The 26,584-nt window shown below is 34.8% G+C and overlaps 1 protein-coding gene across 6 annotated transcripts in view; it reads right to left on the bottom strand.

Moving 5' to 3' along the window:
* The window catches only part of ckn (caskin), a 213,767-nt gene that overhangs the window by 85,467 nt on the left and 101,716 nt on the right, over positions 1-26,584 (bottom strand). For 2 of the 6 annotated variants that reach the window (XM_053751158.2, XM_053751159.2), the window contains exons 1-2: positions 18,342-18,648; positions 3,548-4,113 (exon numbers count right to left, since the gene is read on the bottom strand). The exons of 2 other annotated variants lie outside the window; for them this stretch is intronic. In XM_053751158.2, coding sequence (XP_053607133.1) covers positions 3,548-4,082 — 535 coding nt within the window. In that variant the 5' untranslated portion in view covers positions 4,083-4,113; positions 18,342-18,648. Of the gene's footprint in view, positions 1-3,547; positions 4,114-17,894; positions 18,316-18,341; positions 18,649-26,584 lie in introns of those variants that run through there. 2 more of the 6 variants (XM_053751160.2, XM_053751161.2) reach the window with 2 other exon arrangements.

The raw sequence follows: 26,584 nt of genomic DNA, 5'->3' as shown, positions 1-26,584 counted from the left end.
CGATAAAACAATAAAATTGATTGATTTATTTTATGAGGGAATTTACCGTAATTTGTTAAATGAAGAGAACCATTTAGACGAGCGAGCTGAAGGATGCATTCTCAACATCACATTTATTACACAAGTTAGTTATAGTTATTTTTTAAATAAAAAAGTAACATTTGCATACTTTCTTTTTATCTCATTTTTCCATTTCTACTATGAGTGCTATTTATGCTCAGTTTCACCCATTTTTTCCCATTTCGTTGATCTATGGTTTCTCATTCAATTTTGATGTTAACTTTAACCTGCGCACAATGACAAACTAGTTCTGCCCAGTTATTATGTAATCTCTATTATCATAATAAAATGAGTAGAAAGAAGCTACAAACTTGTTTAAAAAAAAAACTTTGAGTGTACTTCTGTAATATCTCCATTTTGTAAAGTCTCAGTTGGCACCGACAAAGCAAGTTTTCATAATTAATTGAGGGGTCTAGGATTGCGGATTAAATCCGATGATAAACTAACTACATTGTTATGGCGTCGAGATATTGGGAAACTATAGTTTTGGGTTCAGTCATAGACGTCGAACATAATTTTGCGGATATTAGAATTATTAAAATAATAGTATTGAAATATGGATTCTAAATAAAATAGTGACAAGATATAAAGATATATAGGCGGTAAATGTATTTGGCGTGTTGACTGTACTTATTTTCGCTCCATTTTCTATTCCTATTTAGTTGTTTATAGTCCGTTATGATATATTTACGGGGTATGTATGTATATTACCATAATTTCTATGATATTACATGTCGTTACAGGGTTATTTGAGTGAAATCGGCTCTGATTCACGCTGACCCAATAATCTTTTCATGATCTCTGTTATTTGCAAGACATTGGTGTTTGGCCAATGTAACAAGTTTATGGCGACAATTTTTACAATCTTATTTTACTTTTCGCAATTATTTTTTTATTCTCATTCTAAACTTAACTGTTCTTCATAAATGTCCACAGCTAATATAAATGGGTTTTAAAACTAAAAAACAAGTCATTCCCGATATATATGCATATGTTCTGGGCAAACTCTAAATCATAGATAAAAGAACTCTAAATTATATAAATTACCGGTGGGATTAAGCTACTGTTTGTTTAACTGGGTTTGTTTGAGATATTATAACATTGGGTAAATTAAAAACACAGACATAATTACTACGGAACGGTAATACCTCCTATACTTTAAATAACTTCTATTATGATAAGCTCGAATGTAATCTTAATATGAGCGGTATAATACCTACTGTTCAATTGTGTAATGTCGTCAAGAATGTAGTTCCAAAACCTAAGTGTAATCTTGTTTATGCCAATTTTGATGACAGATATGATAGTGCCATTTTTAAGGTATGATAGTGTCAAATGCAGTTACATTATCCGAATATGCCACTTCCATCTGGCCCTGATGGATGGGTCAAATCCCTCTGTGGTCGTGTGGTGTCGTCAAAGATGATATGCGTGCTAAAGGTCTGACAACTAAGGAGTTGAATATGCCGAAGCCCGTGCATAGTGGACAAAAAAAAAGCAGGAATGTGGACGTTGGACTCATACGCTCTATGAGTGTCAAGCAGGCGAGAATGCTCTCGAGAGTGACAGAGTATACCGCCATAATAACATTGATTTTTTTGCCTAATACGCAAATGATACTGTATAATCATCTGAATAAAAATACCACTAACATGAGCAGTAGAAAAATAATTACAAAGCATGAGTTTATTACTTGAACCACTACAATCCGAAACGCGCGTACAACCACGTCACGAGACTCACAGCCTGGTATGTGAGGTGGTGTTATAAATGATCTCTATTTTTACTAGATGTTGTCCGCGACTCCGCTCGCGGCTAATAGAAGTTATGTCACGAGCTCGCCAGCTAATCATCTCCACACTAAAAATCACTTCATTACCGTCTTCCATTCTGACGTGATAGAAGGACAAACAAATTCGAATTGAAAGAAGAATAAAAAACATTTATAATATTAGGACGATAGACTATTTGTGATGTAAATATACATGATTTGTTTATAAAATTTAAATACTTTTGTGTTCAGAAGATCTTTAAATTGAAACCAATTTTCTACATTTCATTTAAAATTTTAAAAATACGTTTAAATTTTATTTCTCTCGCCGCGTATAGCATTTTCCCGCAGTTTTCACAATATATTGTCATAACAATTCTCATACTAGGGTAGCAACGCTGTACATATACTTACAAGCTCTATTGTAAGCTCCCAGTCTGGAAAATTAAAATGGCAATCCCCTAATGAGCCCACTTGCTGGGGTGGAACGTGATACTTAGGCACAGGTTAGTATTGCATTCAACTTGATATAAATGTTTGAGTGATGTTTTCAGAAATTATAAATCTATTCAATGAGTTTTTTTTAAATAGGAAGATTGTTTCCGATTACAAAAATAGTAAGATACATTATAGGTATTCTTAGAGATTATGTTTGTTACTAATACGATTGTGTCGAATTTCATGAGTTTTTGTATACCACAACTTGTAAAATGACTCATAAGATAATCATTAACCCGAAATAGCAATTTTAAATTTGGATTTCACAAAAATTCATCTATTTTCAAAATGATTGACGCATGAAATTTAGATGAAACTTTTTAAATATATTTTTTTGACATATGTAAAGTTTAGAAGCCTTGAATAATATTCTCATTCACAAAACGGCTAAGATTTGAAGCAAATAAAGTCATTGCTGCCAATAACCGTCCATTCACAAAACACATACTTGTATTAGTTATACCTACTCGGTATTCTAGGTAAGCGACGTGATGTGTCAAATAATAAATAATTATCTTTTCTTGTTACTTATGTTGTTCTGAGTATTAGAATACACGCACAGCGTCGAATCGCGTGTGTTGTTCCACCGTTCACCTAGGACAACCTCATTACTGCCTACACATCGAGTAGGTGTCTGCTAAGGCGGGAACTATTCATACATTCCTTTAATCGTATAGTGATACCCTATTGGTAAATATTTATGTAAATATACTCAAGGTGAAGACAAAAACGAAACTTTATAGTTTTATTATTGTAGTGATATTTTTACAGGCCTTGAAGCTTATATAGCAGCTGGTGTTTATACCTTAACCTCTGTTGTTTTACAAAATTAGTATCCCGACTGCATAATATGCTGCAAAATGTTCAATGATTTTTGCTACGTCTAAAACCGACGATCCCTACTTAATACACAATTTAGGCAATAAATTTTAATCACTAAGCAGCCTGCTTCACATTGTAATCCACAAATTAATCACCAACTCCTCCTCATTAGAAACAATCGGTTAATTTACATAAAGAAAGCGTTTAATTTGGTTAAGCTCTGTGGTTAATCAGTGGTACAAAACTAAGCTCTTCTGGTCATTTGTACCCGTCGAGCTAAATTAAGTCATGGCAGCAGTGTTACGGTTGACTGCCCTTAATGAGTGAACTGATTCTTCAAAGTTTTTTTTAGCGAATATGGTTAATTTTCACCGCTATCTAAGCAAAGTCACTCACATAAGAGAAGGTTCTTCCAGCTTCCTCCGAGGGCTCGAAGACATCGATGGAGACGAGGAGTGGGGGCCGGGGGTGCGCGGGGAAGCGGCACACGCACGTCACCTTCCGACGAACTTCTAGTCAGAAATGACGACCCACGCTCCCGAGATAAAGATCTACGTCTCCCAAAAGGAGCACCTCTCACAGATGCAAAATTTTCTTCACATGTCGCATTGAAAGTTTCCAATGGAATCTCCACTGGCTCTTCCCTTCTACTTCTTACTGAAAATGTTCTTCTAAATCCGTTCGCTAGCCCCTCAATTGTTTTTCTTCTAGGTTTCGGTATTTCTTCAGAGCTAATTATGGTTATATCATCTAAATCTCGTTGCTCATAATTCCTGTATGTTCTCGGCGATTCTATTCCAGTAAGATCTTCTATGCCGCCGTGTCTGTACCTCAAAGGTCTCGATCTTTCAATAGCACCCAGTTCATCATAGCTTCTGTAAGTTGAGGCTCTGCGGGGAGCAGGGGGCCGTCCGGCTCTGTCAATCGTCATTTTATGGAGAGCCACGAAAGTTAACTAGAACCTGACGAAGAAATATCATGGTTAAGCATAGGTCATCATTGAACTGATGTCCTGGCTTGCACCTAGCACTCATTTTAAGATGTACCTAATAACATCCTTTCTGTTATGTTAGGTAATAGCTAAGTCTAAATTACAGTATTTGTGGAAGATTTTTTTGAAAGTCGGCGTGCGGTTCCCTCCCTAGAATGGATAGGCTTTGAGTGTCAACACCGCAAATATAACCATAAGAGAAAAAATCTATTAAAGCAAGTGATCAAAAGTTTTAATGTGCTGCAACTGAAGTAGCTGGAATAATTACTAACTTAACAGACGACGTGTTTGTATAATGTAAATTAAATATAGTATTTAGGAAGCATTTGTTTAGTCAAACAATATAAAATATATTGTTAGTTATTGTACTACATTGGATATCTTAATCTTGGTTCCGTTATATTCAGTCTCATATTAGCGTGTGTAAGGGCCATCAAAATATCTGTCGTGACGACTAGGGCTGTTGCTTGTGACGTCGTAATAAAATTTGCTTGCCATCCCTGAAAGCCTATTCCGTCTATAGATATGTGCACGAAACATTTGTTTACAAGCGCTATTATGATGGATATTTACTTCAATCGCTTTCGTGGTTCTCGTACATATTTATTTTTGTTAATCTACACTAATATATTTGTTTGTTTGTGTGTAATCTTTGAAAGAAGCTAGGTACATTGTTCCTGAGTGACTTATGGTATTTTTATACCGATGTTCCCATTGAAGAAAATATATTTAATTTCAACTACAACCAGCGAAACAGCTATGTTTGTGCTTGTGGGCTGCCGTCTGGGCTTAAAATTTTTTAAGGAGATTAACATTATTACGATAGCCTTCAATGGTAAAGCTGTTTAACTTAGAAGTGCACTTTAACTCTATTGACAAAGAAATTAAAACACTAACGTAAAAGCTAAGAAGTCACTTCAACGCACAAGTTATATTTGACCAATACTCAAGCATCCCCCCAAACACAAGTAGTTAATCGCTTCGTACAATTACGAGCAATTGCATTCGTTACTTTTGTTCAGCTATGTACGGAGACATTAAGAGGAAATTCAGACAATTATCGGATTAGGAGATGCTTCCTGCTTCGGAATGCGGATTTGTCCTCAATGTAGCCATTACAATGCCTCTGGTGCTATTACAGCTGGTTATTGGCTGTATTATGTGAGGTTTTTATTCGAGCTTAACCTGCTTAACCTTTAGGCAATCCAATAGATAGAAAAGCGAAATGAAAGATTCAGGATTCCCTCTCTCTCAATTCATTGTATTCGCAGTTGCTGTATATAATCTGCAAAGATTCAGATTCAATTATAAATCACAATCTTTTTTAAAAGCTTTTATTTAACTTATGTATTTAGGTATATGTTATGTATGTTTGTTCGGGTGGAATCTTGCTACTCAATTTTGAAGCAGATTACGCAACCTCGCGACAAGCTTTTATATAAATTGTGTATAATGTGGTTGTAAGGTGATAGTTAAAATTTGAAAGGAAAATTTTATTTTCTTCTTTTTGGAGCATTTAAATAAAAGCTTTTCTTAAAAAAGTTTTTTTCTTTTAATTTATTAAACAAAGATTTTTCAGTTGCGCATGTTTATTATCTTGCTCGCAAAAAACTTATTTCTGACTAAGGACTTGACTTAGATTAAAAAATATTTAATATTTAGTTAATTTAATATTTAGTTATTTATTTAATATTTAGTTTCATTAGCGCTCGCAATTAATTATAGTCATTACCAACAACATTACAGAACGACATGATGATTGACTGAAAGGTTATATTTGGCTTAGTAGTTTGAAGTCAAATTAGAGCTAGTCTAAACAAACGGCTGAAGGGCGTACAAAGTTTGAGTAACAGGATGCCACGATTTCTTTAGAGTTGTTTGATAAATGCTCTTTGTTTTAACATTATGTTTACAATCGCCGGCATCAATGGCGGATGTTTCGTAATCAGCATAATGTTGTATTATGGATTTAGAGAGGGACTCTTAAAAGGTTTAAGTGATTTTTAGGTCAATCGAATAAAGAAAATTTTATTACGCTTTCATCACTTTGATTCTTGGATTGTGAAAGAACTAATCTACCTAATGCAATCTGTAAAGAAGTTTATATTTATTATCTGTTTGTACCTATATACCAGAAATGCTTTATCATAATATCAGTGAAAGATGGCAATAAATATCGATGGATAAGAGAGCCATGCAAAATTTATTAAACCTAACTTAAAGAAATCATAGAAGGCACATTCCATGAGTTTCAACTCAACGTACATTTTGTATTGTGACAAAATGGACATAAAAATATTTAGCTCGTAGACACCAGACAATGGTTCTAATTTGGATTATTTATTTATTCCCACCACGGTATAAAGGGCGGACTTAATGCTAAAAGCATTCTCTACCAGTCAAACTTCATGAAAAACTTAAAGATAATTCTTTATTTCATTTCATTACTGGTATATTCCGGAGATATCTAGTTAATTATATGAACCTTTACCTCAAAGTTTATAAAAAATAAATAAACTTTGGAAAATGCTTGATTCGTCACACCGTCTAATACTGCTGTTATAACCAGGAATAATTTTGTTGCTTTGAAAATTAGGCAGATCTTTCGTGGTCCACCACATCACATGTACATACATTCCAGTTTGAACCATAACTATAGTTCTACTTCTGCCCTTTTCTTGTTTTGCAATAAAACCGTATTCATTATGATGCACTGGGTAGGTCGGGCAGTGCACCAAATATGGCGTCTGCATGGGGAGGCTGCTGCATATTGATTGATATTCGTTTTGTTTCCCCTATATGGTCGGCAGTTTCTTCCCCATTTTCTAGTGCACTTGGTAAATTATCTGCTTTCTTTGACGGAATAATAAACATTATTTTAATTACGATTCGATTAGCATGATTTCAAACTTGATTTGTTATTTCTGAAGGCTTGATTGTGTGAGTCTTATTAGTTAATTCAGATTTTTATAACATCCATGTTTTGAAACTGCTATATTATTTCACTTCTCACTTCGGTAACTAGTTTTTCTATCACAAAGGTCTATGATATTTATGCACTAAGAAAATTTACCCATCTACTTATGTTTTCAATAATACCAAACTAAATTACAGCTTCTGTTTCAAAACAAACACTTTTTGTGACTATTGTTTAACGTAACAGGAACCTGTATTGAGGGCGCCACTTTACTGCCCATAATATAGTTATGGAGATCGTAATAGTAAAAATAGCCTTTTAGACCCGCATCGTGACCAGTGTTACAGTTTTGGTTACTACTTTCATGCGAGCTCGATGAAAGCAAGTAAAAGCATGTAGTAAAAAATCTAAATAGTCTTGGATTAGCAGCATTGTTTTATTGATAGGCCTGAAATTGTACCAGTTGCAAGACTGAATTTTAGATCAATATCGGAATAGGCTTCAAAAGTATAAGTGTTCGGATACTAATTTAATTTAACTGTCCTGTGAGTCTCCAAACCCATTTAAATATCATCGTTCTTGTCGAAGTGCTTTCCATCACCACTACCACTCTTGCTTTCTATATAATCTCTTCTTGGCTTATCTGTCTTCTTGTAGCTACTTTTTATCGTTTTGATGGTTAAACATATTTCCATGTCGCGATTCCAAAACTTCAGAATGTAAATTATAAAATGTATTTGTAATCTAAATCAGATATCAACGAGCTATATATTAGCACATTCAAACATTAACCGTGTCTAAATTAGCTACATTAATTAAATCGTAAGGTATCAGGTTGCTGACCTCATTTCCTTTAGATACTGCATGAATTATGCCACAGAGAACAGTAGTGACACTATCAACATTAAAGACATATAAACATATGACTGTGTCACAGAAATCAATTGATATAACGCGGCACTCAACTGAGTTTCTGCCGAGTGGTGACGCAATCCTCTTATTTTCTCTATCAATTAATTAAATGGCCTTTAACACAATATAAGGACTACAGAAGTCAACATAGTCACAAGTCACATAGGTACTAGGCAGGAAATTTTGTAAGCTTTTTTTATTACTTTATTGCGCTTGATTTGCACTTGTTGTTTAAGGGATCCGTAGACGAATGGAAAATAATTGTACTTCATGTCTGTCCGTCCTTAAATCACAGTCACTTTATTTCAAACTGAAATTTCTACAGTTGTTTTTGAGGGAACAAAAATCAAATGCCTCCTTAAAACAAGTTAATAAAATCTGTATAGTCAATAGGATTAAAAAGAGATTTGTAAAAGATGTCATTTTTCCCAAAAATCAATCTTCAAATATTTAAGATTGATTTTTGGGAAAAATAAAAACTAACATTAAAGAGGATATTACGAAATTCAACCAATTCCAAATGATCGATACGAGATTGCAAAACGCAACGGTACACCTGCACAAAAAGCTGTACTTAAAAATAATTTACACATATAATCCTTTAAACTGGACGGTTTAATGCAAGAAAAAGTTAATAAGATTGAAACCACGCGGCCGTAACTCACGGTAATCCTTATATAGTGCTATCATTTTGCTGAAAGTTCAAAAGGCTGTGCCAATTGAAGAAATGTTGAAAACTTGAATAAGACTCAATGATGTGACCAACCATTCAACATTTTCCTGCCTTTTATTTTTTAAAGTTTTGAATGAACGTATTCTGATGAATGAACGCTTTTACGTAAAATCTAATTTTGTCTCATAATACCTTTTGGAAGTTAACTCTTTATTGTCTTCCCTAACTTTTCTTATTTCAAAATCCATAAAATACGCCAATAAACATCATCAGTGACCATCTCATAAACTTGATTAACGACGTCAGATAAATTTTTAACGTCATCCCTAAAATATTACCCTTTTAAAGTACAAATCATCTTACGAAAATAGACGAGAAAATAAATCGGGTAAACGAAGAAGAACTTGTTAGGATAGTTTATTGCGAACAATGTAAAGGAGGCAAAAAGTTGGAGGTTAGAGCACAAAACGTTGTTAACGAGCTGAGGGCAGCGGCGGCCATCCATCAACCAACAGAGAAATCTGACCCACTGATAGCGTTAAATTACCTGCAGCTAGCTGGTAACCAGGGACCGACCGACTACACAAAAGTGAGAAAACGTACTGAGATTTAAAATAAATAAAATGCAAACCTGTTGATATTTATCGATAGAAATTCGTATGAATAGTTACAATACCTGACCCACACGGTGAAAGTAACTGAACATTAATTGATTAATAATCTCTCTTATATCCCCAGGGCAATGAAAGATGTACGGTAATAACATATCGCATCGAAAGTCGTAATTGTTAAATCGCAACATCAGCCGGCTGCAATTGCGAGTGTGAATATTTCATTGATATTACTGAGAAAAATATCAGTTGGTCTGCGATGATTGTTGACGTTGACACTTTAACGAGGGATTTTAATATGAAATTTCGTGTAAACAAGACAGCGAGCGCGTTGAAAGGGAAACGATTTGTTGCTCAATAGCGGGCCATGTCAGGTGTGAAGGAACGGGAGACCTGAGGTCATTCATCAGTGAAAGCGAGCCTACCGATAGCCCTAAATTACCTCGGGCCACAAGGTAGAGGTCGTTAGAAGTCTATGAAGCTTCTACAAAAGCTATGCCGTTGGAAACTTGCAAATCATCAGTCAATGGATTGCCGTAACGACCTCCGCCGGCGACATTGACACACACGTAAATACGAGCTGTGGTTAAGATTTATGATCTGATCTTGTCTATGATATGTGGCTATTTTAGTGGTTAGGATCGATATCTTGGTAAGTTTGATTACTTAATTGAGTGCATGCTAAATGCGCTTATTTTGCAGATTTTACATTGTATGAAATAGTATGCGAGTTTCCGTAAAATATTCAGAGGAAATTTCACAATATTGCAAATTTGGAAAAAGCGGCAAAGAGAACAGTGATTGGTCGTATTTGGTCATACCGCACCGCTGAGTGTTGCCAACCTCAGTCGCCTCGTTTGCATTTCGAGTGCGCCAATGCTACGGGATCTTTATTTTATCTTTTCAACAGCCAGATGTTTAAACGAAAGCCAGTTTTTGTACATTCCTCCCAATTTTAACGAGATTTCCTTTACCAAATGTGAACACATTACAACACATTATCGTCGTGCGGTAGATTGTTTTATATTATTTGCTCACGAATGTTACCTTTGAATGTACGACTGGGAATCAATGAGACTAGTGATATTCGGTGAATATAAAATAATTTTGTAGATACGAATGAAAATCACAATTTCATGATTGATACACCAGGTTTTATTTCGTATTTCTGAACCCCTGAAGTGAGACGTGCTTGAGTGTGGAATCCTTTACAACTTTGAAGATATTTGGCTATGGTTTCTGAAAAGATGTCATAAAACATGTTGGTGGAATATCCGCGTCGCAGAAACCTTGTTAGCAGTTGTTAGCGAGTGGCCGCGACTTCGATGCCTTAATGGGACGAAATCTGACTTTATCGGATTGTTACCGCGGTCGCAGGTCAACATGATTTGCGGTTTAGAAACCTATCGTCATCATATGTCCATAATTTTTCCCTATCAGATATTAGACTGAAGATTTCACTGTATTAGAAAGCTGAATTCTAATACCGTTTAAAAACACGTCCGGATCAATAAAAGCATAATCGAAATTGTATTCAGCTAGTACGCCGTTAGCAGTAATTGCATATCATGCAAAAACTATGTTCACTTGTGCAAAAAACGTTTTGCGTCTATTGAGCAACATTGTGATTAATATAATTTTTATTTGTTATGATTGTATGTATGTGTTCGACGGGCTTGTTCACTGAGTGTTTTGGAGCGGGCGTTGACATCGATAAAAACCCTGATTGCATTGGGTAACAGTACCCATAGTTAGTTGATGGATTGGCCTGTCAAAGCGGCGCGGCTGAAGCCAGCCCGCCTAATGTACCATCATCTAATTTCGAAAAGTTAATATTTGTTGTAGGAACTATTCATAATTATCTGTTTGGTCAAGTTAACGATCGATGGGCTTAAAAGTGCTCGTGGTATACATCATGTTAAGTTTAAATTGATAATTTCAAGACAAATTGTCATCTACTGGAATTAAGGAATCTTAAATATTATGATCACACTCAAAAATCTCAAAGCTATTTTGGTCACAGGTCCTTTATCAAAGGACCACACTAATGCAGAGATAAACCATTAAGCCGGAACATCTACATTCCGATCAGTAATCCTACTGTCAGTAGTAACAATTTGACCACACCACGCCACCCATGATATACGATGTGTCTATATCACACGAGCGAGACCGTATCACACTGATGACACTATCACGCTCCGTAAATTGAGAACAACCGAATATAAATTGTTCGAAATTCGAAACATAAGGACCGTGTCGCCGAGTGCATTGTTTGTTTATGCTTCAATTGTTTTCATCATGGCCAGTAGTGTTTAAAAAAAAATGAAACTATTTTGTAATGAACGTATTAAGGGTGAGTTGTATCATAAAATTTGACGTTGGTGACGTTTAGACAACATGGCGTACTTTGCGTTTTTCTGCGCACGTTTTAGTAACGTCAAAGTTGACGATGAAACCCATCCGTACCTATATGGTTCTGTTATTATAATTGCTTCTGTGACTATATTAAATTTAGAGTATATTTCATTCATTCCTGTTTCTACATCAATACGAGATAGGTAAATAGGTTGATTTTACGATTTTATACCTATTGAGATAACTTTTCTATCTAATTTTTCATAAATCATTCCTTCGCCTAATTATTTTACGTGAACAGGTAAAATAAACTTGTTTTTATGCAATAGCCAAAGTTATTACTAAACGATCAGAAGGGATAGAAAGAACAATTTAGAACCAAAACGGCAATTAATTTCAATCTTTCATTTGTAAAAGGTTGGTCATAAAGAACATTCAAAAAGTTAATTAAAACTGTATCAATCATCGTCCCTCACCATACGCTCTCTTTTTTATATTAAACACCTTCGAATATTACAGAAACGGCAACCGGAACATGATTTGAATCGCTACCAAAGAATATTCCACTCGGCCTTATTTTGTATTATTTTTTTAAATGTCTAATAAATTACAGACGTGAGCGTTTAAAGAAGCGATGTCTGCGCTTGATTTATTTTCCTTTTAAAAGGGTTTCGTTTATTTTGGCCAGTGTTATGCTGAGCAGCCATTTGGTAAGTGACCGTTGATTCGTTGACAAATTCCTCTTATGACATAGATCTGTCAACTGTAAAATAATGTATCACGAAATTGTATTGAATGTAGACATTGTTATTTTTATTCCCTTAATCCCTTCTATTAAGTTACGTATCAATAAGAAATAATGAATGATGAGACAATGAAAAAAAAAAACAACATTGAAAAAATGTTTAAAATTTAGGAAACTTATATTTACTGAAAAGAAAATTTAATTGTAAGTAATAAAATATATTTTGTACTTGCATGCAATATGTTACATGATCTTAATGAATTCTCCCAAAAAGTTATGCTAATCACAGATTACATCAAAAAAACACAAGACGTAGTAGGTATACATTATAAATCATGCAAAGTGTGATGAGATTTGGTAATCATAGTATTTAAAGTACATGCTGACGCTCAAAAGATCACACCCGCGTCACAAAGACATACAATTAAATAGTCACAACAGAACATGCGCAAGAGTACGAAAATGGTCAGATAATTGAGAGACGTATATGGAGGCGAGATAGTGGAGCGTAAGGTGTCACTTGTGATTATAGCGTTTAGCGAGAATTATGAAATGTATACATATTGTATTTTTGACATAAACAAATCCCCAAACAGCACCTGCTTTCCGTTTTTCATCTTGGGTACAGGCTTTTAATTTTTTAATAGATAATTTCTTTCTTATCGAGTGTGTAATTGTTAAGACTGTTGTCAGTTTTGATACAAGTCACATAATGGCATCTCGCATGACCAAGCAATGACAGTTATTAAACAACTTTTCTCAATAATTTGCAAAATGAAAGAAAAGAAACCGCTAACCGCCATAAACAAAGCAGCGTTTTACATGTTCAGTTACGTCGGGGAGCGCCGAATCGGGCACCTTGACTAATTGCAGATAATGCTGGTCGAAGTGCAGCATTGCTTTGTCTATGCTCTTGATAATGTTCTGGTGGAAATTTTTACACCAAGAGTAAGTCAAAACAAAGATATTTTGCAAGAATAAATATTGACGTTACAGTATTCTCTTTCGGGATTTGGAGATCTTTAACGTAGTGAAAAACTTGAAATTAAATAGTTGAATACATAATATTTATTCGGTTTTAAGATGTCACTGGGTTAAAATATAGAAAAATGTCATGACCGATAAAATGAAAACAGAGTAAATGATTAAAAAAATCCTTTTTTACACCGTCGAAATCGACAAAATTTGGCGAACTGTATATAGCCGGCATAACAGTAGTAAACTTGAGATTTCCTACATCGAACTGAAGTGTATATCAGTGATACTTTAGTCTTAACTTAGACTTGTTGCCATCTGGCGCGCCGCCAGATCCGACCACCTGTATTTTAGCACCAGTCATGACCAGTCAAATCATCCCTATTTTCACTATTTCGAGACGTTACTACCCTTTTATAGCCACTGACACATGAGTAGTATACACAAATTTTACTACCAATAATAATTAATTTATATACTACATAATTTGGAGATGGAATATTCCACATTATTTAGAACAAGCTTCTCCCCGGGACTCCCTGTGCGTAATTCTGGATAAAATTTATCATGTGCTATTCCAGGATATATTCTATACGTGCAACCAAATTTCATGAATTATACTCAAATAATTTTGCGTGATGCGTAGTAATAAATATTCTTACATACGCACGTTCAAACTTTGACATATTATTTATTAAAATATTAGCCTGTAAAATAACCGCACGAATGGTATTAACTCGATCTCAATATCCGTTGCCAAGCAACCGTTTTTCTAGAACACGTCCTATCTCACAGATAAACTAGTTTCAGAGGATAAATTCGAAACACGATAAAGCTGTGCATAAGCAATTTATCAAAGAGATATATCGTAAATCGTTAGGGACATAAATTTAAATCAACTCTTATAAAAATAACATGTATTCGTAACATAAAAAACACATTACAAATGTTTGGCTTCGAGTTACAACTGCAGTTTGTTCACCATGGGAATCTCTATAATGGAATTCGAAACCAGTGTTAGAAGCTTTTTTTTTACTTTACTTTATTATTCGATGTTGTGTGTACTTACAAGACATAGAAAGGGAACCACATATTTTTTATTAGACAAAACATGCCAACAACAAAAAAGAATCCCTGGTGTAGTAGTAAACTAAACAAATGAAGGGGACTAAAAGTCGCATCTGTGTCGATTGCTCAATTTGGTTACAAAAATAAACAGGATAACAAAAAAGTCGCTCGAGAGAGAAAGCGCATCAAATATTACAAAAAACCTACATCCGCACCGATTTACCTTTCGATGTCAACTCACGGCACGTCAAACAAAAAGTTTTAATTAGGCATATTCATCAATCAAGTTATTGGATTTGTTAATCTTTGGCCATTGAAATTGAAAATCAAAATTTTCTTTGGGAAGAATGAAGTGATTAACGATGTAATGTCACCGGGCCGCCCCCCGTCAGCCGACAATGTCCGAGTCATGCCACATAATAGCAATATTGGAATGGCGTGAAGTAAATTACCTTCCGGAAGGTAATTATCCGATATTACTTATATAATATATCATTTTCCTCGCACAATGTTGTACTGAGTTTGATATATTTGAGTCGAATGATTAATCTAGTTTTGATCTGACTTCAGAGAAAAAAAAAATTCAAAGCAAATCAATTCGAGACAATAAACTGAAGAAAACTAATACAAAAAATCTCAATTATCAAATAGATGTACTAGAAAAACATATAATATCCCCCGTTTAATAAGGGCATCCTAATGCTGCATAACGAACACACATGTAATTTATCGGAGTTCGGTTCGAAGTTGGAGCACAGGATATGGTAATGGAGGCAGAGAAATGGAAGGCGTAGACCGTACGACTATTTTAGTTTAAGTTCGGGGTAAGGGCGATTTATTTCCAGCTCTATTTCCTCTCGAGGCGGACATCGGCTTTATATTACTTCTACTAGATAGATGCGTCGATTAGATACGTAATGTGGGTGTCAGACGTGGGTAATAACCGCAGCGATTGATGTTCGATGAGCAAATCTTTTCAATTGTAAAACGCTTTGAAGATACATTAAAATTTTGAAGTAGGAAGAATTCAGAGTTACATAAAGCAATTTCCTGAGGAGCTTCGAATTTAAGCCTATTCAATTACTTCAAGGGGAAAATTGGAGATTAAAGGTGGGATGAGATTAATTATATTAGAAACGGCCTCGTCTGCCGCACTTCCTGCTAAGAGGTCCCATCTTCGGGTTTTAGTGAATTAATTTCGACATTATAAATGTATTCATAAAGATTTCTAGAGTAAATTATGTCGACGGAAATGCTTGACCTTATCAATGTTTTTATAATAAATATAGACTTTGCTGAAATTGACATTGAATCACATCCGTTAATAAAAATGTACGTAAACACATCGATATTGCCGATCGATATTATTAGTATTGATATTACCTGATACACGTCTGATTTTATGATGTCATTATATTTTTATGCCTAACAAATAATGTATGTTAGAAGAGGATATCCAAATTTTCCACCTGGATGCAAGCAAACGTGCCATCTGCGTACTTGTATCCTCAAACCAGTAATTCGGTGTTATAAATTCTGCAGCTGTCGCGCAGGTGTGTAGAGCGTGCCACATTTTGATGGATTTCGGTAATTTTTATTCCAGCTTACGTTTTTATAACTCTATAATTTTTTTATCAAAATGTTCAGCTGTTAGATCTTTATTTAATTATCATATATTGTATGAAAAAAATGTATTTTCATGTCGTCATTTTGAACATCTCCGTGCATTAATATTCAGTACTCGTTCTCAGTGATTTCTCAAATCTTAAACACGTTTTGGCCAGTACGAGAGTCATATGTGAAGTTTACATTTGTGTTACCACGCCTGTTACTGCCGGCATGCGTCTAAAAAGGACGTATTGTATTACATGTTCACTTGCAAATTGTTTAAGTTCGCTACGTCTAGTGTTTCTAATTGTGTAGTTGTTTTCCCATTAACGTTTGTTACACTTAATGGAAGTGTTCTATTTACATAGCCTTATGTTATGTAGATTAACTGCTTTCGTGTATTGTTATGATATTTATTGAAGTTTTAAAATAGAGATGAACTGTATGATTAAAAAAAAATATTATTATATACAATTATATATTAATTTAAATTTATTTCGTTAGTCTACTTTTTAAAATCTAACGTTACAAAATTAATACCCTGAAAATTGGCTGGCTATACCACTTCCGCCTAGTCGGCTCCAAGCAGAAGGGGTACCCAAAAAGTGCTGGCTTAATATCGTCAATGAGGATATGCGTGCCAATGGTCCGGCAACTAAGGATGTCGAAAACTACTACTAAGAGTAGGAAAAAAATGAAGTAGAACCGGGGCTTTTGCTGCTCAATTGTTGAGGAAGCAACTGGGGAAACGCTCAGATGAAAGAGATAAAGAAACATTTACAATATTAGAAATAACATTAAATTCATTTCAAGTTAAAGCTGCGTGTCGAAATCACTTTTTGTTACGACGAATAAGGATAGAGAAATTATGGAAACACCTAGAGAGTCGCTAGTTATAGCGAGGGCGCGGTGTTGGCTATCCCACAGTTGTCAATACTAACTCGATGCAGGTTGCCTTACAAGGCGATGACCGTCTACGAGTTGCCGATCATAAATGGTGGAAAAACTCGGTCCTTCGAGCCGGACTTGACCTCTATGGAGCCACACGCCGATGCTTGCAATTCTTACTTCAGAAAATGGATATTTAAACAGTTATCTGTTGGATATTTTTAAATGGATATTGTTGAATATTATGGATCTATAAAAAATCTTCATTAAAGTTGAACAAACAAATGTTACAATGCAAAACGCGCAAGAATCGTGATTTTGGCGACTGACGTTGGCCTCGGGATGCGCATGCACATCTGCCTACCCACGTGCCGCCTCCGCCCGCCATATTCTCTACACAAAACATTTTTTTATTTCCTCGACATGCACATTCATCTTGCAACAGATGCTTTCTATAATAACAGGGTTACCTCGAGTAATTCATTCTTTAATTAAATTTATTTTCCCCTTTTGATTTGATTTCATTGCGTAGGTGTACACTAGTTTCATGGTGTGGTTCATTTATCTTTTTAATTGTTAACGACTGGTGTTTGAAAAGAAACTGGTCGTTTATTTGACCCGGATTTAGATGCTAGAGAGTCGCAAATGTGCGCAAAAGAGCTCCGTTTTTTGCCTTTCAACATTTGAGGTCCGTTCCGTAACATGTGCAGAACGTGCAGAATTAACCCAATTTAAGTAATAGAAAATTAAGAAATTATAACTTTATTTACCAAAACTGGACAATATACAAATGCAATAAAATAATTTGAAGAAGAAACTAATATTAATGATTAGTACCGAACCTACTCAAACTACTAACAAGCCGGTTTTGCTACACTCTTAGAAGCATTTTGTTAGTTTCTGTATGTTAATTCAAAAGTTTTCTTCTACAAATTGAAACATGGGCATGCTTTTATAGCTTTGTTGTGTATCCTCTATGGCGGTGATTAAATCTCACCATTATTATTAACTGGCTCCATTCAAACACCCACTGTCGTACTAGGCGGTTTGGAACTATGCCGTCCACCCACGACGCTTGGTCCCGTAGGCGCAGCAGGGTCACACACACTAGCCTTTATTCATATAGCGACTCTAAACTCACTATGTTCATTGTTCAGTAACTCAAATTTACATTAGGAGAGTCAATGTCGTCTGACAGACGCAAGGTCTGCCATTGTTTTGGGCGTTTTTTGTGGTCCGGATGGTATATCGTAGGTATAAAGCTCTCATTTAAATATTTAACTGCACAATCTAAACTCTGACTTTCGACTTCACCGCTCTTGCCACCAAGTGTGAGATGGAATGTGCGTCGTGCAAGCCAAGATCATCAGATCATCCAAAAAACAGCATACCACATGATAAAAATCCAAAAGGACACATGCAAACACTTAGTTTAGAACTTTACCATTTATTTTCATATTAGTATTCAAGAGGACCATCGGCTCGATTATCCTGAACCGTTGGAGAAATTTTCAATCACAATCACACATTGATTTAATGGAGACCGTCACAAGCACTGCAAATCATGCAATCCACTTTGGAGCACACCAAGTTTTGTCACAAGTTAGTCGGACACACGAAACAGTCGAACTATTATTAGACACGCGTACGACGAAGCAGCGACCAAGCCACAGACTGAACGAGTACGGGCCAAACCGGCATCACCGAGTAACGCGCGGGAGCGCCCCGTACCCCGCACACCCTGAGCAGCCGGCCTGAACACTGCACCCGACAAATCTGGCGACGGCTCGATGGAATTGTCGTGACTCGGCGATAGATTAAACCCACCTTTGTATAAAATTTCTTCTCGTTTTTACGCGAGGTTTTCATTTGAGTAGGTCGTGATTTTGAGGCGCACACCGGCACGCTCGTGTGGGCGCATGGCCCTTGCGATCTCCCGTTCGATAATGTAATAAACCGAGATTGTAAAATATATTTACACTGCGAAGCGAGACCGTTATCTGGCATGCATATGGCACTCGATAGCATCGGTGAGTGCGTCGATAATGATGCGACAAACGAAGATGACGATGTTACAGCAGATTTTGAAGATAAAGTAGCTCCTATAGACAACCATAATTATGATGTTTATCCTTGCCGTCGAAGATTGCTGAGCGGATATATCAAGAAACACGACTCCGGTTCATTTAAATGGAAAGCTATAAAGATTGATGAACTGTATCGATCTTAAAAGTTTAATAAAGACATAAGCGATAAATCATTACGCCACACTGAACAATGTATTATATCATTAATCTCTGCATAATTAGGATCATCATTTACTTAATAATCTTGATCGTGTATTTTTAAGGTATCGATGTCAAGTTTAGTTCCCGCTCGGCAATTTACGTTTGATCGACGTACTAATAACTCCGTTGCGTTTTAAATTATAGCGCTTCACGCCCCAGGACCAATATTTCAATGTAATCCTTTGTGATTTGTGAGAAATCCTCCATTTTGAATCAGACGCTGTTATTATAATACTTCGTGGATCTATTTATCAAATCTCTTTGGATCTCCTTCACATACGTTAGTTCTAAGAAAGACTGAAAACGATGGTTCTATTAAATTTTAGCTAATTAAAAGTATAATGCTTTTGCAGGAAAATGATATAGGAACGATAAATTGTTAAACTAGTCGGGATCAGACCTTCGTCCATCAAATTCGGCCTCCGCGGTTTTAGTTTTATTTGGGACCAGTTCTGGGAAGGTCGTATTACAAAATTACAAGGTCGCCTGGCCACACTGGTTACATTCACATGATTACAATCAAAATTATTATGTGACTTCTTATTGGTTTTAAGTTGCATATTTATATAGGATCCACAGGACTTTTCAGTAGTTAACAAACTTTGAAAGCTTTATGAAAATTTTGGATCAATATTTTGAATGTTTATATTGTATTGGTAATATTTCCAGCTAATTTAAACGCTGTTTCCTATTGAAATGATAATAATTTAGGTCAAGCCCGAATTTTAAGTGTCGAGTAATTAGGGATACCTCAGCGAGAACCAATAATTAACTAATAAAAACCCGTTTGCGGTCGTTGTACCTCGTCGGTCTAAAGGGACTAATTCAAACATGGAGAAATTCGCGGAGAAACAAAAAAGATTGCCAACTCGCAAAGTTTGGGATTTCCATTGAATGGGAATTTAAATTCCGGGGCATAAAATAGATAAGGCTTTTATTTCAGTTTCGTGCGTACGTTGATATCATTTTGATTAATGTTCGCGGTTTCATAGAATTTTATCTTTTGAAGGAAATTAAAGTGGGTGTTGTAGCTCGTGAGTATAAGGAAAAATGTTTCGAGTAGGAAATAACAGAGCGACTACTGGGATCACCTTGTCTGATCCTCCAAGGGACTGTCTAAACTTTGACTGACTGAACTTATTCATTCATCTGGAACAGATAAGACAGACAGACGAAATTAAGGTTGCTATAAGGTTTGGTAGAAAGCGTTCGCAGCCGTGTCAGCCGCGTATTTCTCCGGATTATGCTCAAGCGCAGCCCACGACATGGTTCGCTTGTCACGGGCCCACACGTTAATCTAACTGCTTCCCATGTCATTTTATCAGTTATACTTCGTGCAAAAGACATAGCATTTCCTATTTTAATGACAAGTTCGATTATGGATAGGTCTACTACCTATCCGTAATGGACCGAATACACTAATATTATGATTACTACATCGATTATTTTCAGTATAATAAAATCATATTACTTAATAATATTACAAAATTATGACAAGCTAGTATGCATTACCATCAGTATAATAAATAACTATAAACTTACAATTATTTGACGTAATGTAACATTCACTGCCAAATTGTTTTGGGTGTATGATGAATGACGTGTGCGCTTACGCTTATTCAATTCAATTATACTATCAGTACTAATGATCTTCACTTAGCAGAGTTTTGCGAAGTTCGTGAGTAGTTTAAGTCTTTTTTATCTGTTACATCTATGATAGATGGTGTTCCATTCTATTACACTTAGTAAAATGAAGCTATTTTTGCTTATTCAAATTGTATTCAGAAAAAATAGATATCTATCACTAGCGGAGTTCGATCATACTTATAAAAAATATATACTTGTGTGTCTTTAAGAGATTGAGTTTAAATGGATGATAATTTCACGATGTTGCAATTTCAAGCTGCAACTTTGTGACAGATGAATTCACGAGCAAAATTAACGTACCGTGGTTTTACTTCTCTCGCTTCGACCTGTGGCAAAAAGACAGACATTCCACTTTAATTGTAGCAGTTTGTCAGCGGCGCACTGGCAACATACGTTTAAACATTTTTATATTTCGAAGACACAAATTAAAAAGGTTTCGTTTGGCGCCGGATCCTTTAATGTTCCACGTGGGGTTGCGCACATGTGTCACATTTTGCAAAATAATTTTAGTATAAATATATTAAAATGCCTTATTTTCATCAAAAGCCAAATATGGCTTTTGATGAATATAAGGTTTACATGGTTTTGGACTGTTTAAGCAAAATACAAATACAAAATCTTCCTTCCGAAAAATAAATTACCTATTTGAAGACAAATTTTACCTATATGCGAGAATGGTCACGTAAGTAAGCAAATAAATATAAAAGAATTAAAAAGTAAAAGTAATTTAACGTATGTAAATTATGATATTTAATGTAATGTGGTAATAAATATAAATAACTTTAAAGTGCAGTCAGTCGGTATAATCAATAACTTTCTATGTATTGAGTTGCGTACTTGCGTACGGGTGAGTGATTATGACTTGAGGTGGTTATAAATTAAACATACATAGCTTGTTAAGTTAATACTTTTGTACAAATATCTAACATAACCGCTTGCCGCCTCTGTCCCTACAGACAGCGGGACAGTTTTAAAAATCTACGCTAAGCATACGTAGGCACGTATGTTAAAACTACGCACGGATTTTGTTGCGGGTTTTTTAATAGATGTGAGAGTGATTCCAGCTTGAAGCTTTATATATATGTAACATGCATAATATTGCACCCGTACGAAGCCGTGGCGGGTCGCTAGTATACATAAATTTTTTACATAAAATTATATTGAAAAACATCAATCCAATTCATCATAATAATTAAGTTCATTTTAAAATGAATTAATTTCTCACGCTTGCTATATATATCTAAGATAATCCTACAAATGAATGGCATCAAAAATTACAAGGAAACTGGTCAATACGTGCGTTATCTAAATGTTAATTCTGTGAATCGCCTGAGTATGACACAGATTACCTTCAACAATAGTTCTTATTGTCATGCAGTATGAACTACTATTGAAAATTAATTGAGACACGATTATGATGAATCGTCAATCCAGCGGACAATACATATAGGTCATGTCATATGATAACTTTGTTGTCTTAAAAAATTTAATTAAATGGTTTTTGAGATTTTTGTTTTCAATCACTAGGACTGAACAGAAATTTCTCGAAAACGTGTGTCATATCGGCATTTATTGCACTATGCCACACAGCTTTGTTTAGATTTTTAATATAATTTAAGTGACTTAATTCTAACTATATTTTAGTTTTAATTTGCTTATTAACTTTTGTTGTTCTAAAACGGTAAATGCATTGTATTCAAGTACTTCTTCCCTTATCCAGTCATATCTGGTTAAGATATATCTTTATTTGAATTGAATATCACAAACCAGTTTTAAAAGTACACATAGTGTATACTTACTGTCATTTAAATTTAATCGTTTATATTATTTTTAAAAGATATCAAAGTAAACAACATCGAGAATGTCTAATAATAATTTTAAAAAAATATCGTTGCGTCGAAGAATACGGTTCAAAAATTAAAATTCTCTCCAGTCAGCTTTAATCAGTATGTCATTGGACCTTATGCAAATTTTCACATAAACATACAAATGCACGCACGGTGCTTCGTATGTAAATGTTACCTCTTCCTGCCTCCCAATTATTTCGGGCCGTTTTTCAACGAAAATAAATCTTGCTGTTGAGGCCCAGTACTTTATTAATTAACTGTAATTTTTTATATATATCAAATATCTACCATTACACGTTATAAAATAAATGTTATAAAGTTACACGTACATAGGTACACGAAAATACATAGAGTATTTGTATATAAATGCTGCTTATTTCTAAAGAAATCTCTTCAAAAATTGGAAAGAACGTGTACTTTGTCCATGTATCTTTCTTTTATCTGAGCTTATATCAGGTTGCTTCCTAAGCCGTTGAGCATCAGAGCTCAGGATCCACTTTCCAACTTTTTCGCCTACACTTCGCACGGTCGTCGGTATCCCTAGTAATCAGACCATTGGCACACATATCATACATACTTTGTACATGTACACCAAGTACTAATACAAATGCACCTACTTACTAAGTAATGTACTCATTTATTACCAGTTAATTGACAGAAGTGGAAAATAAATTGTAAACGTGATTGCGGATTATTTTGTACAGTATCTTAATAAGGCTTGCGTCATTAAAAAGATATCTAGGTTTTAGATAACTTAGTAGAGGACATTTTAGGTTAATAGCATAGACAACTTGATTGACTTGAAGAAATTAATATGGTAACTACTATAAATATTGATGCTACTTAGACCTTCTCTAGAGATACATCTTCTTCCGAATTAAAATGTCCAGTGTAAATTACATAATTACATCTTTGATAAGTATAAATAATTGTGAAAGAAATATAAACTTATCAAAAACTTTTGCGTGTTGCTTATGTATGTTTTTACTAATGTAAAAAAAATATTAAAAGTATCAAAAATGTGTAAGTTGGAAAGAAAAAAGTTTAACTTCATAACTTCATTCCAATGGGAATTTGTTCAACACAGCGGGTTAAATGCAAATATTATACATGTCAACTAGGATCGAAAACCGATTTTATTAGACGTTAATAAAAAATTTAATAAATCACCACATTCCATCGTTTTACAAGTAAGATGTGTTAGTAGAAATATAATACGCAAGTTTCCTCGCTCAGACTTTACTTTGATATATTCCGTAACGTGATACCACTGTGTGGCGACTATGACTCCGTCTCCTCTGTTAATTACCTGAAACTCGCGGATGGGGTTACCAAGGGTGACACTACCTATGGAAGATTGTCGCGCGGATATACCTGTAATTGTCGCTAGTAAAACTTTATGTGAGTGTGCTGAATAAACTAAATTATAAACAGTTTAAAATTTATTCCATATACACATGTTAGTAGAAACTATTGTAAAACATAATGCGCAAGTTATATATCTAGTCTAGATACATTTCTGTAATGAGACACCAGTGTGCAGCAACTCCGTCTCCGCTGTTAATTGACCGAAACTCGCGGATGGGATTACGGAAGGGCGACACTGCCTTTGGTAGATATTCGGGAGACACTTATAAGCTTCTTTAAAATATACTACATCTATGTCTGTCACTACTTTGAACGTGAATAAACTACAATAATTATATTACAACGAAACAATTAAATGTATTCAACATACGCATTTAGAAGGTTTAAAATAATTTTCTACATGAAGCAGATAAAGCAAATTTAACAACGCTGTGGTGTTTTTGTATGGTACTGTGGCTGGCGTAGACTCGTGTGTTACAATTCTATTCATCTTTGTGTGTCCATGGCATATAATATGGCAATGAGAACAAGTCAAATCACGTCTTCCCCAAAAATAGGACACGCACACGCGTTCCTTAGTAGGTGTTTAATATACTACCGAGCAACCGCAAACAGGCATGAGGCCTGATGGAAAATGGTTACCGCCGCCTATGGACGCCTGCAACATCAGAGGTGTAACATGTGCGTTGCTAGCCCTGATTGAATGTTTTCGTCCATTTTGAAGACTCCATGTTGTAGTGTCCAGGTGTTATAAATGACGGATATGGCATGAATAAATAGAGAGCTATTTTGCATTAATTCAATTTACCATTTAACCAAACGCTGACCTAACAAACTAACTATTTACTAAATTATGTTTATTACGTTTACTCATGACACTAACAAAATTGATGAACAGGTAGAGGCTCAGAATTTTGTAATAGTCTGCTAATCAGTTGTGTTAACTTTAAGTAGGATCTGTTGAATCATTTGCATGTTGTTAAAACTGCTAAATGGGCTTATACTTAAACTATTTTATGTGAATATACTACTATTTTATGTGTACTAAACAAAATAGATTATTTGTTTAGAAAACATGAACACATATTATTGTTAGTTAAACAAATATTAGACATACGGGGCTAGTTTTTGATAATAGTCTAATTTTGTGTAAACAAGTTTCCAAAAAATTTTATCTCTCCGATATAAGTTGACCAATCAGCTAACACGGCTAATACGACTCAATAAAATTCGAAATTTTATGTTATTAGTGTAGTAATTTTATATTCCGTGTTAGTAAACGGACTATAACAGCATTATTAAAATTATTTAACTGTAAAAAAATCCTCGTATAGTGAATAACATCTTTCAAAGACAAATGTTATCACAGTGTCAATCGATTTAACAAACTATGGTAACCCTACACGGCGGCTATTTTTGTCAAATTTATTTCCACATTTAACGCTCAATCGACAGGGGCTGATCAATTTGGGGACGGCTACCATGTAATGAAGCCTGGTTTTATAACATATGCGATAGTACAGTCAACAACACATTAATATAGCCAATTTCATTCCAAATTAGTTGATATTACCGTGGCACAGAGATCCATGCAGGGTTACATCACTTGTCGTTGATTGTTACGAGTACTGCATTATGCGAGCAATATGCGTCAATTAAAATGCAACGCATTCTCATTTAAAATCGCTGTTCGACTTCAATATTGTGTGAATTGTAATATAAGGCATAGCTTCTTATATTAACACATCGTACACGAAATAATGTCGTTTATTTTGGATGAATTGGTAGCTATCGATTTAGTTTTATAAACGTTTAACGAAAGTTTAATTCGAATAATATAAGAATCCGTACTCCTAAGTATTACATAATCTGTGTGCATAACGTTAGCTAAACATCAGAATCTCTGATGATTTTTTTTTACCAGAGACAGTTGGAACCTCGGATATACCTTGTCAGTTTGTTGCGAAGTCCACAAAAGGAGCAAAGATGTATGTAAAAAACACAAGAATCGTCAGTCTGGTTTGGATGGTTCCAAGAACTTCGCCACACTATGTCAAGTGGACATTTCAAAATCGTTTGATGACCGTTTAGTGCTTAATTGTTGACTAATGATTGTGAACGAAAAATGGCAAAGCCATCTTGGTATAGCCAATTCAGAAACAATTCTAATTCTCTCAGAAAATTGATTAGGTTAAAAAATATAAAATTACTATATAGTATAGTTCATTGTTAGTCTATCTATCCCTATGTATAGATCTTTAAACATCATTATAATGTGATTCCTGGGGAAGGTTTACCTAAACCTTACCTTTAGGTTTTATCAGGGCGAAGCCTCGGGCCCCTAGTAGTACATACCTAAATCATGTAGGCAGGTTTTGAGTGCTTTTAAGCCATAATGCCCATAATGCGTATTATATACCTATGTATAACTATGTATTTATTTATTTCGATACATTTAAATAATGCGTCATGGCCATATAAAGTTATACTTTATTTCAATGCAAGTAACAAAAGTACCTATTGTACTTGTTATATTT

This window comes from Plodia interpunctella, chromosome 11 (genome assembly GCF_027563975.2).
Source record: "Plodia interpunctella isolate USDA-ARS_2022_Savannah chromosome 11, ilPloInte3.2, whole genome shotgun sequence".
Taxonomy (NCBI): Eukaryota; Metazoa; Arthropoda; class Insecta; order Lepidoptera; family Pyralidae; genus Plodia; species Plodia interpunctella.
Note: the sequence above shows the minus strand (reverse complement) of the source record. Positions and strands in the feature narration are given on the sequence as shown.